Source organism: Symphodus melops (genome assembly GCF_947650265.1).
Source record: "Symphodus melops genome assembly, chromosome: 5".
Lineage (NCBI taxonomy): Eukaryota > Metazoa > Chordata > Actinopteri > Labriformes > Labridae > Symphodus > Symphodus melops.
The window spans coordinates 9,765,057-9,783,621 of NC_136695.1; the positions used below are offsets into that span (position 1 = coordinate 9,765,057).

General features: G+C 38.9%; 1 protein-coding gene across 2 annotated transcripts; it reads left to right on the plus strand.

Annotated features, from left to right (window-relative positions):
• Positions 1 to 250: 250 nt before the first annotated feature.
• Positions 251 to 15,144, plus strand: dpys (dihydropyrimidinase). 2 transcript variants are annotated; one of them, XM_079343471.1, is made up of 10 exons: positions 251 to 308; positions 635 to 900; positions 5,006 to 5,164; positions 5,436 to 5,615; positions 8,328 to 8,517; positions 8,957 to 9,113; positions 9,593 to 9,734; positions 10,435 to 10,577; positions 12,891 to 13,098; positions 14,736 to 15,144. In XM_079343471.1, the coding sequence occupies exons 2-10, from the start codon at positions 649 to 651 to the stop codon at positions 14,793 to 14,795; spliced, it is 1,491 nt and encodes a 496-aa protein (XP_079199597.1). In that variant the 5' UTR covers positions 251 to 308; positions 635 to 648; the 3' UTR covers positions 14,796 to 15,144. The 2 variants fall into 2 exon arrangements, with proteins under 2 accessions (XP_079199597.1, XP_079199596.1); XM_079343470.1 differs by having other exon boundaries at positions 252 to 900.
• The last annotated feature ends 3,421 nt before the right edge of the window (positions 15,145 to 18,565 follow it).

Here is an 18,565-nt window from a genome sequence, read left to right on the forward strand (position 1 = left end):
GCGACTCGTAATTGCACCTTATTCTGCTGAGGATGAAACAAATGTAAATACCTTTGTAGCAATATAATTTTATTTTCTCAGTGTTTGCAATATCTTAAACAAAATATCCTTCAAAATACATAACAAAATAGTAACCAAAGAAAGTCGGAGCCATATATGCAGCTGCATGTAATTAGTAAGGCCTTCAGCTGATGTTTAGCAGCTGTGTACATATCAGTAGCCTTCTCAACGGAAACACAGTTCACAACATTTTGGGTTTTGGAAAAGTGGGATAAATTTACGAAAACAGCTGTTTTGTCCTCTATCGAGTAAGTCTGGAAAATGTATGGACATATGTGGTGGTGAATGGCACTTTTATACATAAATGTTGCAAATGCCAAGATGCTGCAAATCAATGTGACGAGGGCAGATGAGCTAGAACAAAGTATTCCATAGGGCGGAGTCTGACATATGACACTGCAACCCTGGGGTTGAAAAAAACTCTGTTAAGGTTTCATCCATATCTCGAATGCACTTTGGAGTTGACTGTGTCGCAGGGTTTAAACGCAGGCGTAGCGTTCACTGACTGTCACTTCTGTTCAGTGTGAGCAAACTCGGGCTCTCTCTGTCCTTCTTCATAAACTATTACTGTTAGACTACACGGCAGGGATGGCAGAGCCCAGCGGGATCTTAATCAAAGGCGGTAAAGTTGTGAATGAAGACTGCTCCATGATTAGCGACGTCTACATTGAAGATGGGAAAATAATAGAAGTTGGACGGAATCTTCAGATCCCAGCGGGAGTGCGAGTCATTGATGCCACCGATAAGCTGGTGATTCCTGGCGGTATCGACACGCACACACACATGGAGTTGGCGTTCATGGGCACCAAGGCTGTGGACGACTTTCATATCGGCACTAAGGTGCAGGGTTTTTTTTGTATGTGGGCTTGAAAGCACAGGTTAGATAAAGGATGTTCTCTTTAAGGGTGTCAAGTTAAGTTAAAACAAAAAAGCGTAGCGACGGAAGTTGAAAGTTCTTGCCTTCAAATTAAGGCACTTTATTTTAGTATAACTGGATTAAAATTGAATGTTAATAACCTATTAAAAATATGGGTTAATTTTCAATTCTTCCTAATATTTTAGGTCTGTTTGACTAAAAAAATAAAAGACAGCAACACTGATATCAGAAACGGTGGCCAATGGTTCCTAATTTATAATGGTTGTGAAAAATGGCCATGCACATCAGTTCATGATACAGATAGAAAATATGGGGTTTGTTTTTAATGCAGCATGTCTTAACCTGTATGACAATAATTGGGTTGAAATTTAATTTGCGTATTATAGGTTTTCTAAATTGTTATCTAATGTTAAAAAGTATTTTGTATACAGGATTTACATACATTATATGTAAGGAGCATACATATATTTTCCTTATCCAACTATAGTACATCCTTTTGTAAGTTGTCCTCATGTGCGACTTGTGTCAGTGTGTGATGTAACCCTCAGATACCCCAACAATTAATGCAACACTTAGGACCCAGAGTCCAAAAAGTGGACACGACTTTAACTGCCCAAAATCACTATACACGTTTATCAATTTCTAATCGAAGTGACTTGAATCTTTTAAGCAGCTTCTGCCCTGTTCATAACTATCAACTATTTTTTAATTTTCACAATTTTAACCCTTTCAGTACCACTTAATGCCACCGATTTTTTAAATGGAAAAAAAAACTTAAAAACTAAATTAACTAACTGCCAGAGTGGAAATTCTTTTCTGGATATTACTGTCTGGGTCATGTCATTGATCACCAAAAATATTTATTTGCATGCATTTTTATTTTTTGCACAGCCTCAGATTTTGAAAGAATGCGACACTTAAGACCCAATGTCTAAAAAGTGGACACATGACTTTAACAGCCAAAAATGACTATATATTTTTATCAACCAAAGTGACTTTAATTCTTTAAGCAGCTTCTGCCCTTTTCATAACTATCAAATATTTATGGATTTTCACAATTTTAACCATTTCAGTGCCACTTTGCATGCACAATGCCACCGATATTTGGAATGGAAAAAAACGAAAAACTAAATTAACCAAATGCCTCCTGTGTGGTGCATCGCTTCATGGCTACAGGGATAAAATGACCAGTACCTTAAGGCACATGTACAATATATATAAATTTGACTGCGACTGACGCTGCATAAAGTCAGGGATGTTTTCAAAACAAACAACTATCTCTGTGAAAAGGCCTGGGAATTCAGAAAGGACGGGCACTCATTCATTGCTTTCATTGACCTCAAAGCTGCCTTTGACACCGTGGACCACGGGTCTCTGTGGAACATCCTGAATTCCCTCGGAGCCCCAACCAAACTCATTACACTGTTCAAGCAGCTGTACCAGGGTGCAGAAAGTTGTGTACGAGCAAATGGTCGGGACTCTGAGTGGTTCCCCATAAACAGCCAGGTAAGGCACGGCTGTGTCGCCGCTCTAGAACTTTTTAACTGTATCATCGACCATCTAATGCAAATAATCTGCAAGCTGATTCCTGGGGTGCCACTAGGAAACGATATCCTCAAGGACCTTGAATACGTTGACAACACCATCCTCTTAAGTGAGACCGCCGGCCAGCTCCGTGAAGCGCTCAGTGTGTTTGAGGAGGAGTCCAAAAAGCTAGGCCTGAAGATAAGCTGATCCAAGACCGAGCTTATGCATATAGGTGATGGACCCAACTCACCATCTTTTCTATTCGATGGCACCCCCGTCCATTTCGTCCCTACCTTCAAATACCTGGGCTCAACAGAGTCCAAAACCGGTGACCCTAAAACAAAGGTTGACCAACGCCGTGCCTTAGCAGCCTCCGTCATGCATCCCTATGGAGACCTTTGTGGCGACACCGGCACATATCCCGGGAAACAAAACTAAGGGTGAAGGCTGAACGATTTTAAGAAAATATTTAATTGCAATTTTTCTGGCAGAAATTGCGATTTCAGTTTGTATCACGATTTTCTTCAAATCAAGCTTGTGCATTATTCTCAATGTACATTAACATTTACAATCATAACAAGAAATTCCGTCATACCAGTTATCTTGTATACCGGTTATATCTTCTGTCCATCATGCGGAGAAGGGTTATTAAATCTGTCTTTCATGACAGTTTTAACAGACACCATGTCCTGAGCGATGTACTGTGTTATGGCAGTCGTTATCTTTGGTGTCTTCCACTGCTCTTTTCATATGGTGTTACACTGGCAAATCAGGCTGTAATTGTAACCTGTTTGCTTTATTGCTCTATTGTTTATTGCAAATGCCTGTGTTTCCGCTGGACGTCGCAACTTTCGCGCGACAGGTTTGTCGCACATATTTCTAATGCACGTATACAGCCTGAAACCCAAAATACTCCCAAATGACAGATGTGCTATTTTTCTTGTTTGTTAAATCCCTGGACTCTGCGTCTTGTCTAGCTGAAGCCATTTCAGACATTAAAGAGCATGTAGAGCAGGCTTTTCTGATTGGTTAGCGTTATCTGTCCACAAGCAGCAAGCTGCTTCTGACGCCACAGCTGCACCACACTTTAAAGTGTATGCACACCTACGCCACTCCTGCATGACACCTAACAAAAATAAGTCACACTAGATGCAGGTGTGGCGAGAGTAACGCAATTTTGGAGCACTTAATAATATCCAGCACTCATGCAAGCTTACTTACGTCCAGGCGTATACGCCTGAGCACGTGACTATTTTTTCTATGTGCTTACATGTCATACAGACGCTGCTAGACAGTGAAGCTCCTCTGACCAAAGTAGCTTCACTCTCGCTACATCTGACACTACACCTAACTACTTTAATGAGGTCAGTTTAGCGCAGATCAGGTAGGTAGGTATGCATGCGATGGACTGGTGCGCATTAATTTAGAATGGATTCACCCCCCATACACATGCACCCACATACACGTATAAATCACTCTTTGACAATCATACTGTATCTACATTCACGTGTCATTTTATTTGAACTCGTAGATTTTTATGGTAGGAGCTTTAACACTGCCTCTAGTGGTTACTAGGAAAATTGCATGTTTTGGTACTGGTGGGCTAAAATTGAAAAATGGTGCAATATCATATAAAATGGTCAAATCTACAAATTGGAAGTCTGGTCAACAGATTGATAGCCTATAATACAACAACCTATAAAGCCTATAAACAACATTTATGTGTCTATGCTGCAATGGCCATAGGTTCAAAAATGGTGATTAAAATGGGTTCAGATGGGTCCAAAATGAGGACACCGGTGTTGCTTTTTTTCCTACAGAGCATTATAGGCCTGTAATAACTGAAAATTTGAATTTATAAAAATTGAGTCAAAATACCCCCTGGGGTGAAAAATGAATGCTATAGCATCAAAAATATCAGTAAAATAAGTTTAGAAGTGTCCCCAAAAAGAAATCAGGAATCAGAGGGTTAAGTTTATTCTGAAAAGTGATTGGCCTTTAAGAGTCACATGTCTGTTAGGCACATGATTGGTGGCTCAGTTCACGTCAGTGTTTTTGTGAGAGAACACGCTCAGCTAAACAAGTTTCTCTGTCCATCACCATAATCCCGTTTATGCCTTGGCTAAGCTTTGTTTTTTTTTTTACATGATTAAGAACTACTGGCTGGATACAAAGCTGATTCTTCAATTAAACAAGTGTACAAGCTTGAAACCAATTGGCGTTTCCTCATCATTGTAGCTATCTTTTGCATCTCTACATTTAAGTTCTTATGTTTACAGCTATCAAAAACCACCCAACATTTGTGCTGCTGATTAAATGACAATTCAAAAGCATACAGTGCACATTCACATACAGGCCAAAGCACTATAAATACCAACCTCAAAGTATACAGGTTTTTTCGGTTACAACCCAATGGTTGGTTCTACAGGTTGCTGCAATATGTTTAGCAGTGTGAAGCGTCATTGACCAAAAATAATACTTTGGTTTTGACTCTTAACATCCTGTTCTGTATCATCTGTTTTGTAATGTGTGTTTCAACAGGCTGCAGTAGCAGGAGGGACCACAATGATCCTTGACTTTGTCATCCCCCAAAAGGGCAAGTCTCTACTGGAGGCCTATGACTCCTGGCGTCAAACAGCTGACCCCAAAGTTTGCTGCGATTACTCCTTACACGTTGCTGTCACATGGTGGAGTGACAAGGTGAATGGGCAAATTGTTAATAATAATAAAAATAATAATAATAATAATGATAACAAAATTACAAAACTATATGTACATCGTGTTTGATACAGACTTTTTTCTTTGGATCAATTGCTCAAAATAAATGAGTTACAGTCTGAAGCAGAAGGGACAAAAACAAAATAAAAATTCTATTTCTATATTATATATTTCTATATATAATATAGAAATTGAGGTTATAATTCAGAATAATTATAATCAATTTGTGTCTCTAAATCATATATTTCTCCAGGTACAAAAAGAGATGCAGACACTGACTGAAGAGAAGGGAGTCAATTCCTTCAAAATGTTTATGGCCTACAAAGATGTGTTCATGCTGCAGGACTCGGAGTTATATTCTGCCTTCTCCCACTGTAAAGATATTGGAGCAATAGCTCAAGTGCATGCTGAGAATGGAGACCTAATTGCAGAGGTTAGTGTGTGCTAATGTGATAACCTGCTTGTTAACAATGGATGAATGGAAACAGGTGTTATTAGAAGAAGTTGATTGTACTGATCCAGTTTTTCCTTTCTATTTTCAGTGTTATTAGCATTTTTGGTTTTCAGTCTTATCATCAGGACTTTAGTCTAGTGCATGTGGAAAGTATTCACAGAGCTTTTCCACATTTTCTTATGTTACATCCTTATCCCAAAATGGATTTTTCCCCTCAACATTCTACTCAAATGACCCTATAATGACAAAGTGGTGTCATGTCTGGGCCACTCAAGTAACAATCACAAAGTTGTCCCATAACCACTCCTTGGTTATCTTGACTGTTTGCTTAGGGTTGTTGTCCTGTTGAAAGATTAACCTTTGTCTAGAGCACTCTGGAGCAGGTTTTCATCAAGGATGTCTTTGGACATTGCTGCATTCATCTTTCCCCTCAATCCTGACTCTTATCCCAGTTCCTGCCGCTGAAAAACATGATACTGGCCAGGTGATGAGCAGTGTCTGGTTTCCTCCAGGCATGACGCTTGGAATTCAGGCCAAAGAGTCCATTCTTTGTTTCATCAGGCCAGAGAATGTTCTTTCTTATAGTCGGAGAGTCTTTTAGGCAAACTCCAAGGGGGCTGTAATGTGCCTTTTACTGAGGAGTGGCTTCTGTCTGGCCGGACAATCCTTTCTCAGAGGTCTACAGGCAATTCTAGCTAGGATACGATAGGATTGGTGGGGGGGGGGGGGGGGGGGGGGGGGGTTGTTTGGGCAAGCCATCCTCATCAACAGTCCCGAGGAACCTAAGAGAGCTCAGAAACTCCCAGAAAAAGGAGAGGTTAGTAATTTGAATATAAAGATAGTGACAAGCAGTAATAAGATATGAAAGCAGATAGAGAGAGAGAAAGAGGGAGAGAGAGATAAGAGATCCTGGTGCCAGTTCCCCCGGTAGTCTCGGCCTATAGCAGCATAACTATGAGCTGGTCCTAAGCCAGCCCTAACTATAAGATTTATCAAAAAGAAAAGTTTTAAGTCTATTCTTAAAAGTACCTAGTGTGTCTGCCTCCCCAACTGGTAGACGATTCCAGAGGAGTGGTGCCTGATAACTGGAGGCTCTACCTCCCATAGTACTTTTGGAGACTATACCACGAGCAGGCCTGCATTCTGGGAGCGTAATGTTCTGATCATTTGTTACTCTAACTAGTGCAGTCTCATACTGCACTAGTTAGAGTAACATACAACTGACCTATATTTTGAGTGTCATGGCAAAGGCTGTGAATACTGATGTCCATGTGATTTTTTTGTCCTTTTTTTTATATAAGTAGCAAAAATCTTTTGGAATAAGGCTGTAACATAACATGTAAGAACATGCAAAAAAGTGAATTGCTGTGAATACTTTTGTAGAGCAAACAATGTGTGAGGCAGCGCATAACCAAATCTCCTCAGCATGTTTTCCATCTTCATCCACATTTTTTCTAGTGTTTCTGTTTTTGTGGAAGTGTATGTTCTGACTTTTTGTGTTAGAGCTCTTGTAGTATTGTTAATATTTTGGTGAATATTTTAGATTTAACGAGAGATTTGGCCAACAACAAACCTTAACAAGATCAGTCCTTTTTGCCCCCAAACACAAGAAACATGCATGCTGCACTCCTCTTTTCCAGAAAACTGGTTCCAAGAACCAGTTAGTGCAGGTTAGGTAAATAATCTACATGTTTGAACACACAACAGTCCAGACAGACAGTTTTAGGTTAATGTTTAACCACCATAATTGGTAACTAACCTAGAAGAATAAACATTGCTGCAATAATAGTCAAATAACATAATGTTCCATTGTAACAATCGAAAGAGTGGCTTTTAAATTGAATTGAGTCATCAAAATATGAGAAACTTTTTACTAAAGGCACATGCTCAAACATTGTTTTCCCTGCATATACCAAGTGGTACAATGTCCATATAGACTGTCTGTAGTTGCAATGGAAGTTAATATTTACCAAACAAATGTAATGAAATACTGCAAAGTGCCTTTACCTTGCTTGACGTTGACTGTTGAAAACATGTAACCTATAGAAGTGGAGACTCGAGAGGCGTTTCTAAATTCACTTATCAAAGATTTATTAAAAACATGTATTGAAAAGTATTGCTATGGTTCTGTATGATACAGAACCATTTTTTTGGACAAAACAAAACCAGATAATTATTAAACAGAAATGTCTTTGTATTTTCCAGATCATGGATTTCTTCCAAATGTCATTGCAGTTATTCACCACTAGAGTGCATCACAAACCAAAAAGTGAAATGTGTGTCTGTTGATCTGGGGAACATGCTAAAGTGTTGTCAATGTGTGCAATATCTTGATGGCTAGCAGTGGAAATAGTGCTTCAGAGATATCCGCTGTAGTTAAATTAAACTAATATATTGTCTTTGTATTAGCATGATAGGTTGACTTTCTTTTTTTATGCACTTCGTCACTTTAATCCTTAATAATAATTTTTTTTTTTTTAAAACTGTATTGTGAATAAAGTTCTTTCAAATAGGTCAGAGATTTGGAACACAACTTTTTAATTGAGACAACAAAAATAGTGTTCCTTTCTTGAACATAGTCATGCTGTTTATTCTTTGTCTGTGATTGACTTTTTTAAAGAAGCAAATGTCGTGTTGTGGATGTTTAACCTTTACTTTGTCATTCTCCATAACCCTGCTGGGACTTAACAGGGGGCTAAGAAGATGCTGTCTCTGGGCATCACAGGGCCTGAGGGCCATGAGCTGTGTCGTCCAGAGGAGGTGGAGGCAGAGGCCACCCAGAGAGCTATCACTATCGCCAACGCTGTCAACTGCCCGTTGTATGTTGTCCATGTCATGAGCAAATCTGCTGCAAAGGTGGTGTCTAATGCACGCAGAGATGGTGAGTATGCACTGTACATGTGCTGACACCTGGTGTAGAAATAGAGCAAAGATGAGCAAAATGGCCCTGCATGTCTTTTTAGTCGTAAGCAATTGAATTTGTATTTCTTCTAATGCCTTTAAACGGTTAACCATTCAGTGTCTTCACAAGTTTTCAGCCATAATATAAGAGCCTCTAAAACTCTATAAAGATTACTTTTGACTGACTGATTTGTTCATTTTGCATGTCATAACACTCATGACACACAAATACAACCACCATAAAACAACGACACATGAAAAGAATAAGCTTTTAGAAGGAGGTGGGGGGACGACTTTATTAAGCTACTGAAGTTATCGTTCATGGCTCACAAACATCTTTGGTAAGAAACTTACTTGAAGGGTTAAAAGAGGACTTATGAACAATAACATTTTCTTGGTGACATTTTCTCCATACTTAGGGCGTGTGGTGTTTGGGGAGCCCATTGCAGCTGGCTTAGGTACTGACGGAACTCACTACTGGCACAAAGAGTGGGCCCATGCTGCTAGCTTTGTGATGGGTCCTCCTCTCAGACCTGACCCCAGCACCCCAGGGTACCTCATGGACCTACTGGCCAAGTAGGTAGAAACAAAAGTGTAGCAACCAGTAATGCCCCCCAAAAATTAACCACCAATTATATACTTCTACTTTTTTTTCAATTAAACAATGAAATCGCAGTAAGTATTTCTTTTCTGAGCTAGAAGTATGTGTGTGTGTGTGTGTGTGTGTGTGTGTGTGTGTGTGGGGGGGGGGGGGGGGTAATGATGAAACAGATGTTATACAGAATATAATTTCTGGCTCAACAGGCATTTTTGGGATGTTGATGGTACTTTTATTTGTGTTTGTACTCTACAGTAAGTGAAGAGCATCATAGACAAATAACCTTGTTGCAGCTGATTAATAAAAGTAGACACTTTTAAATGTCAATTAATTTTTAAAAACATCTTAATATAGGAAATTTTAACTAAAAACACATGCTTGCACTGTATTTTCCCTGCATATTCCTGATGGTGTCTGATATGTCCACTTTTTTTTTTTTTTTCATGAAATGTACTAGTGATGATCTCAGTGTGACGGGAACAGACAACTGCACCTTCTCCTTGTGCCAGAAGGCTCTTGGCAAAGACGACTTTACCAAGATTCCGAATGGAGTGAACGGAGTGGAGGACAGGATGTCTGTTATCTGGGAGAAAGGAGTTGTAGGTTCTTAAGATGAACACCCTTTACATGATATACTTCAACTCTTTGACTAATGTTTGAAACACAGAAGTGTGACCTTATATTTGCGTCTTACGTAAACATTCTTGTTGTTATCCATGTAATTAGATAAATTGCAGAGATGTGGTAGTGGGTTTTATAAAAGCATGCCTAATTCAGGAAAATAACAAAATAACCACAAATTTAGAAAAAAGGGTCTTGACCATGAACACACACATTTTTTATCACCAAGTTTACTGTTAGGCTAAATATGATTACATTTATCAAGTCTAATTATTGTAGTGTTTTTATAAATGTTTAAAGGTTTATTTTGGGGCTTGTTATGCTTTATGGTGAAGACAGGACAGTAGATAGTCAGAAACTGGGGAGAGAGAAGTAGGGAATGACATGCGGGACAGGAGCCATGTGTCGGATTCCAACCAGGGACGCCCGCTTGGAGGACTAAAGCCTCTGTACAATTGTGAAAGCTGAGGAAAGCAGGCATTGCATGTCATTGGAAACATTTTCCAGATGCAACAGTGCTTAGACTTAACATTTAGAATTTTCGGTTTAGATTTTTTTGTAGGAAATGACTTGCACACCACACAGCAAAGCACTGGCCTTTGGCTTGCTTATTCTGCAAATAGGCATCATGAGTTGATGCCCTTTACTCAAACTGGCTGTTTTTTGTATTTCTTTCAGCACAGTGGCAAAATGGATGAGAATCGATTTGTAGCAGTCACAAGCAGCAACGCAGCAAAAATCTTCAACTTCTACCCACAGAAAGGACGTATCGCCAAAAATTCAGATGCCGATGTTGTTATATGGGACCCAAAAATGACCAGGTGAGAAGAAACTTAAAAAAGGTTAAAAAACTCTTGGACACAGCTTCTACTATTTCAATGTTCTTCTGAATAATGTTAATCCTTGCTATAAAACTGGGTAAACATGGAAGCATATCTTCAAAATGTTAAGCATTCAGTTGAATAAAAAACGTTTATTTTATTTTTATTATTTTTAATTTGATATACTTTATTGATCCCCGAAGGAAACCTCTCCCAGCTACTGCCGCCTCTGACCTACTGCCATTTACAATGTAAAGCTCAGCAAAAAGACAAGCAAGCTATATAAGAAATTAAAACAAATAAGAGATGGACTTTTTCATCTTTTGTTATTAGTTAAACACACACAAACTTCCAAAACTTGTAAGCTGACGACATCTGTTTTCTCCAGTAGTCCAGGAATGTCTTATCTACAGCTGCAAATGAAGGCACAACATAATTAACATATGACGCACAATTATCAGTTATTTTTGAATACTCTTGGAATAATTATTTGTCCTTGTATGGTTATTTTTAAGGACGTATTTTAACACACTTATATAATCTAGACACTCACAACAGCAGTGGAATGATGCTGGTGGGTCATAGTGAGGATCTTAAAGATGACGAATATTTCACGTGGGAGATAAACCAATTTTCATGGTAGAGAACACAGAGTATTAAGGCTATTTTAAGTGAGCACTTCAGAATATCAGAAGATTGTTCATAAGAACTGATTTGATGCTGATGTTTATTTGTTACCCTCACAAAATCCCAGATATATAATGGAGAACAGTGTATTGTCATTTGGAGCACATGGACAAATACAGAGAGGGCAGTTTGCATTCCTATATGTGTTCTGTAGCACACTCAGGCTTATGTAACTGAGAGTTGGACTACTCTGTTTGCTGGAGAATCTGGGCTGAGCCCCTAAGGGCAGTCACTAACTGCTGATGTGCTGAGGAAGAGAGCATGTTTCAGCCCAGTGTAATTTGCTGTAAATGAATTCACTTGATTCATTGAAAAAGCACGTGTGGACAATATTACCATCTAACAGTAGTAGAGTTTACAGATTTTTCGTCCTCTCAGGCCCGTCTACCCCAGACATCACCTGTTTGTTCCACTGATTGTGTCTTCTATCATCTATCTTGTGTGCATTCTGGCTGATTTTATAATTCCACTCAAGCATGAGAGCGCCTCATGTTTTATTGCTGCAGAGGTTAATTCATCTGTGAAACTGCGTAATTAATTGCCCTTGGTACAAGTGTCGCTTCATAACATCCGGCACCAGGGGCCACAATCAGTTGCATAACCGAAGAGGCCTGGGAAGTGGTAAGCTAAGTCAATTGCCTTGTGTCTCACAATTAGGCTACTTGAATAATAAGGAAATATCCTATTTTCACCTTGGGATGGTGTCTGGCTTTACAACCAACAATAAATGTGCATGTGTGAACCGAGGAAAGAGGCTTACAGAAAAGGAAAAACACATTCAATGAATTTCATGAGCTAGACTTATTTAACTGTTCCCTGCTAAATTCATATTATTAATCAGTTGGGATTTTCCATCTGATATTACCAATGTGTGGTGTGCTGAGCTTTTTATTTCACAGGTTTGTAATTGGCTTTGGCTTTTACTTTATACATTTTCCAATACTTCAGTTAACACAACATGCTATAAGTTCAGGTACTTAACTGTATGTAAATCATTTTATTATTAACTGGATGAAATGACAAATTGTGTGTGACAGGGGTTGCCTGTAGTCATCTACAGAGAAATCAAATGTCTATAAATATACTGTATATATCTAGACTGAAATTGCACTAGGTGTTTTCTGTGTCTTTCAACTTATTGTTTTTGAATTGTTTAACAACTTTTTTATTCAGGCTTGAACAAAAGGTGTTCGCCAAGAAATATGTCATAACAACAATGCACTATTTAAGATTTTTTAGTATACTGGTTAATATTTCAATATTTCCCACTAGTCAGGGAAGACAAAACACACAAAAAAAAACAAAGAGCAAGCACAAAAGGAATGTTGGACTAAATACTGGATTACAGGAATATTAAATTGTCATGTTATATCGGTTGTTGCTGCAAATTGTGCTGCTGTAACTTGCTGTGTTTGAGAACATATTGGCCTGATTCAATCTGTTTCAGATTAGAATGCTTTTTGGTCTCACAAAAGGTCTATGTTTTTAATTTTTTGCTTGGTGTTCAGGACACAAGCAGTGATTGTATCACTTATCACAAGGACTGCATGTGATAACCAAGTTCAGTTTGAAAGTAGTTTTCAATAGCTCCTTATAAATCTGCAGCCGTGTTTTGTGCTTTGTTAGGAAGATATCAGCCAAGACTCACCACCAGGCTGTGGACTACAACATCTTTGAGGGGATGGAGTGCCACGGGGTCCCTGTTATCACCATCTCCAGAGGAAAAGTGGTCTATGAAAATGGACAGCTAAAGGTGTCACCAGGACATGGCAGATTCATCCACAGAAAACCCTTTGCTGAATTTGTATACAAAAGAATCAGGCAAAGAGAGCAGGTCAGTCATTCCCTTAAGTTTTATCAGTAGCAAATAACAGCCAAACTAAAAAGACAATGAATCACCCCTACAGGTGCTGTCTCAGGCTAAGGAGGCGCCTCTTTATTGGGCCTATGTAAAATAGCACCAATAGAACTATCTGAACTAACATTGCTATCACCCCGAAGAGACAAAGTTTCAAAGCTGGCCCCTCTCCTCCACAAAACTGTGCCAGACTGTTCCTAAATGCTACTCGTCTCATTCGGAACAGAGACACAGTATCGGTCCTGGAGTTTACGCTCATACCCTGAAAGCTAGTATCTCTTTTATGACACAAGTCCGTTTTTATGAGAATAAATCGGACCCTGGAATGCCTCACTTGATGGCCTACCTGGCAGTAGGCCAAGGTACTGACCCCTTGGTTGACCATGGCTTTTGGCTCAGCAGGCAGCTTCATCAGACAGGTCAGTCCTCCTGCTGCAGCCTGTACAGGGATTTCCTAATTGGCTCTATAGCAGATACTCTAGTGGTTCCTAGTGGTAGAAAACATCTTGCCTTTCTGGAAGAGTTAGGTCACCTGCTAGGAATTTTCATGCCACCCTCTGTCCTCCCATGCCATACTTCTAATTGTCTTGCTTCTCTGCATCGGCTAGAGGCTGACCAGAGGGTAAAAGCCCATCTGTGTTAGGGAACAGCGTTTCTCTCTGTCTACTTTGGGGAATACAGTATATCCGGCCACTGCTGTACTCAACCTCCCATGGCTGGAGGAGCGTGGCCAGTCCGACCTGTATATCCTGAGCCCAGACTTAGCTCCGTTGGGATGTTTCGCCGGCTGATCCACTGATGTGAACATGTCTGTTGAACAGAGGGCCATGTACCTCCCTAGTTCAGAATGTCATGATGAAGCAATTCATACAGGGGGCATGGCACGACCAGGCTGCAAATATCACAAGCTCTGAGCTTGTGGTTAATTACATACAGCATTAAAATAGGTAGTAAAAGGTCTAGAGACCAAAGCCAACAGCAAGCAGGTGTTTAGTTCAGTTTAGCATAGTTTGTTGAGTATGGACTCTCTAGCAAGAGTAATGACAGGGCACCGGTTTGGCTCTGTAAGTATATCATGTCTGCCATCAATATCCTGTTTTATTTATTCATTTATGTGTTTTTTTTAATGTCTCATACTTGTTGTGTCTCAGTTGCATGGCAGTGCTTACTTGTGGTACTTTAACAATCATCCATGAATGATGATTCTGAACTCGGTGATGTTAAACGTCTTGCTAGCTTTAATATTGGGGATCCATTATAGCTCCAGAAAGAAAAAGGGTGTGCAGAATGTCTCTCAAAACTATAAAGACTATCTTTTAGGCACCAAGTTACAGATGGACAAAGTCAGGGATATCTGGTGTAGTCTACATGAAGGTGGATAGTACTGTATTTTAGGACTACTTATTTCCCTAAAGAGGTTTTGGAGATCAAAAAAGACTTGTGGTTTATCCGTTCTTGATCATGATTTATGATCCATAGAGGACAAAGTCTGCCAACATTATTGTTTAGGTGACGGAATTTCCCATGATAAAGTAATGTTTACACTAACCAGATTTTGATGAGGCGCTGTCCACAAACAAAGGTTTTATTTTTGCTTTATATTTACCTTGCAGGTCGGGAAACCTACAGCTGTGACCAGGGAACCTTATGAAGGCAAAGTCATTTCTATTTGAATGACAAAGAATATGGATACGTTCACAAAAAAATAAAGAATGCAAAAAACAAAAACAAAAAAAAGGAGTACTCGCCGTTAACACTTTGGGTGTCTCATTTTGTTTAAGCACATTTCTGTAATCCACACATACATTTAATTATTTGAATAACTGTTTGTACGAACAGTTGTAGTTCATCTATATGTTAACACTGAATGTTGTATATCTCTCTTTTTTAAAACTGTTTTAGATCACTAGATCAGTTCATATTAGCACTCTGGGGAATAGAACCCACTGGGGGAGCTGCTCTGGAGTTATTTGTGCTTAAATACATTATGCAATCCAATAAATCACAGTAAAAAATAAACAAGATGGTCTTATTACACTTTTTTTCTGGATATTAGCATGTTCATTTTATCATATAATTTGTTATTACTTTCATTCTTTTTTTTTTCTGTATGTTTTTTGCTATTGGTAACAGGATAGGTATTTTTCACCCAAAAGCATTTTTCCCTTTGATGAAACATTTAATTAAAATGCACTGACATGCGTAGAGGTATTAAGATTTATTTTGGTGACCCAGATTGAGTCTGTATTTACATATTCAGCAGGATTTCAAATTATCATGTTCACTCCATCTATGCCCATATATGGAATGCATTCATTCTTCACCATGGTTAAAAGGACTGTGGCTGTCATTGAGCATCATGTGGCAGCTTCCTATTGGGCTGGCATGCTGGCGTGTTATTATGCCACAGGGCCAGTTGAGACATAATGTGAGTTTATCAGGTTGCCACACGGGTCAGTGGCAGTGTGTGAGTCACAGAAGGCATACTCATCCTTGAGCTGTACAGCTTCCTTCCTCTTGCTGCCGACAGTGGAAGGGATGTGGTTGGGCTGGCGTTGGGGGTTTATACTGTCAATACTGTTTTTATCCGAATATTGTTGGCTGTTGAGTCCATTACACTGCGGGGGCGGCAGTATCTCAGTCTGTAGGGACTTGGGCTGGGGACAGAAGGGTTGCCGACACAGACCAAGTCCTGAAATATGTCTGGTAGCTGGAGAGGTGGCAGTCCACTGCCAAGGTGCTCTTGAGTAAGGCATTGAACCCCCAACCAATTTTGAAGTTTGTGTTGTGGGCAGCCCCCTCATTCTGAAACCTCTCCATAGGATCCTGTTTTAAGAATGTGTGTATTTTGGCCTATGTGTATGTAGCATGTTCATTAAACAGAGTGTAAAACTGAATTTCCCCTCATGGGATTAATAGGACTGGTAATGAAGACTTTAAGGTCTCAATCTCAGCCTTGAAACTAGGGAAAATAATTTAATTTATGACCGCAATAGAGTTAATCAAGTCAAGGCCAAAAACATTGAAAAATAAGTGAGTAGCCCTAAAGGGTGTTTTTAGGCCATTTGTGCATATACTTATATGAACCCATAGGTAACTATTTGAAAATATGCAAATAGCTCTCAGATTGCAGCCTGAGGTGAGCGCAAAAATGTACGTCAACCTGCTGCAATATGGTTTACTTATATCTGGGGGCACAACAGGCGGTCTTGATAACCAATAAACGGCTTTTATAACATAAAAACAAAGTTACCTTTGTCCAACACTGAAGGAACACACAAAGCAGCTTTGGTGGTGGTGCACCGAGGTGCCCTTTAGCAAGGCACCAAAGCCCCACCATGCAGCTCAGGCTGCACTTCCAGTGGGGGCAGCCACCACACTCTGACATGCCTCCATTAATGCATGTGCCCAGGCCCTGCTTGTGCATGTGTGTGATTCAGGCCTGTGTGTGAGAAGCGTGTCTCTACATAACAGAGTGCAAACCATAGAGATATATTTATTTACTTTTAGGCTGATTTGAATAAAACGTTATCATTGTCCTTCACTGCCAATCTAATCTAGTTGAAGAAATAAAAAGCATTTTGAAGTAAGAAAAAAAAACAGTGTTGGTGTCACACCTTTAATATGTCATTAAACAATGTATAAGTGGAACGAGGACAGTTCTTCTCACTGTGCATAGGGACATCAGTAACTGTCTTATGCTCTGCAAAGAAGCATTACACTGAGGGAAAACAAAGAAGCCGACTTTTATTTAGGGTTATTATAATCTGTTTAGTGCTCTTTTGACTACAATCAGGAATCCATAATTGCAACTTTAATTAGAAATACAGATAAAATTGCATATATATATATATATATATATATAATTTTTTTTTTTTTCTGATAATGAAAAGCCTTGTGGTATTTAATGTTTTGTCATATACATCTGTAAAGGCGGCATTACAGCGGACCCTTGTGTCACAGATTCATCAAAGCGTATTGATGCCTGTCATCTTATATAAAGCATTTTGTGTAAAATCATGTCTTTGAAACTAATGTAAAATGTATCACATCTGAGAGTTAAGCGAAGCTAAATTGAATAGAATTGAAACCTTCATATATATGGGCTGTAATGTGTTGGCTTCAATCAAAGTTTAAGTATTCTACCTATGAACCATTCTCCATGGTTACCATTATTATAAATTGGCAGATTGAGCTGTTGTGTAATATGATATAACTCAATGAGCTATTGGAACATTCTTAATAAAAATACAGAGACTAGTATTTGGAACAACAGTTTTGCACATTTATTGGTGAAATAGTATTTCAAAGTATCCAATTATAGAAACACAGTAATCCAGTAAATGAAACAAATATGGAAAATAGACAATCTCAGAGAGTAAGACTTTGAATTCCATCTGTTTTTTGTTTCAGTTCAGACAATTTGTGAGATTCAAACTTGTTCATAATATAAACCAGGGGCGACTGTCCTTGAAACATCAGCCTCAGGTTTATCATTGGTCTCAGCAGATCTACCTTACTTTCTTCTCTTCATTTTTCCTGTCTTCTGCTGGCCTTTCAATAAAGGTTATGTAGGACATGTTGTGAATACCCAGGGAACGTTAGAATTAATGGGCTGCTAAGCCCATTGTTTCTCATAGGCCTACAGTGAAGATGATAAAACTACTCCTAAAATAACTTACAACAAATGTTATATTTTGGTGGAACCTACAGTACAGTAGCAGCCAAACCCAATGTAAACATATCTCTCAATGGGCTGCTTTATTACAGTCTTCCATTTACTTTAGTGTTCAAGAGCTAACTAAGAAACTAACAAAGCATTTATTAACTTAAGGAAAGAAAGCAGATTGTTTCTTAAATTAAAATGACCACAATTCTAATGCTATTAATTTTGTCCAGCTGTTGATCATTTCCTTTTGTATTAGCATCAAGTTAACAAACTAAGATTTAGCCGAGATCCCGCTGAGATATTGCCTGACCTGGACAACTTTTTGATTGAGAGACTGTAGCACTAAACTGCAGTTGTGCCCAATTTATCCACAGCCGCCATGATGACAATAAAACAACTTAAATACAACTCATTGATATTAAATCAGAAGATACAACAGTATCATAAATATTTTGGCAGATTTTCGGTATAAACAAAATTGGTTTATCAACAACAACAACAACAAAAAATCTTCAAGTACATTATTCCTCCACACAAACATTAAGGGGACAGTTAACCAGAAAATGAAATAACTTAGTGATAGTACGAATTTCTGTGAATACATTCAGTTTGGATACACTTTGTAGAGGTGACTTTGCTGTTAGCAGACCTATGATCTATTTGGAGAAGCTATGACCATATGGGAAGAGAGGATGAACTGTTCCTCAAATATAGGTCTGACATGTGAAGAGTAAAGGTCATGTGTTTCTTCATACCATGTACAGAAGTATCTAA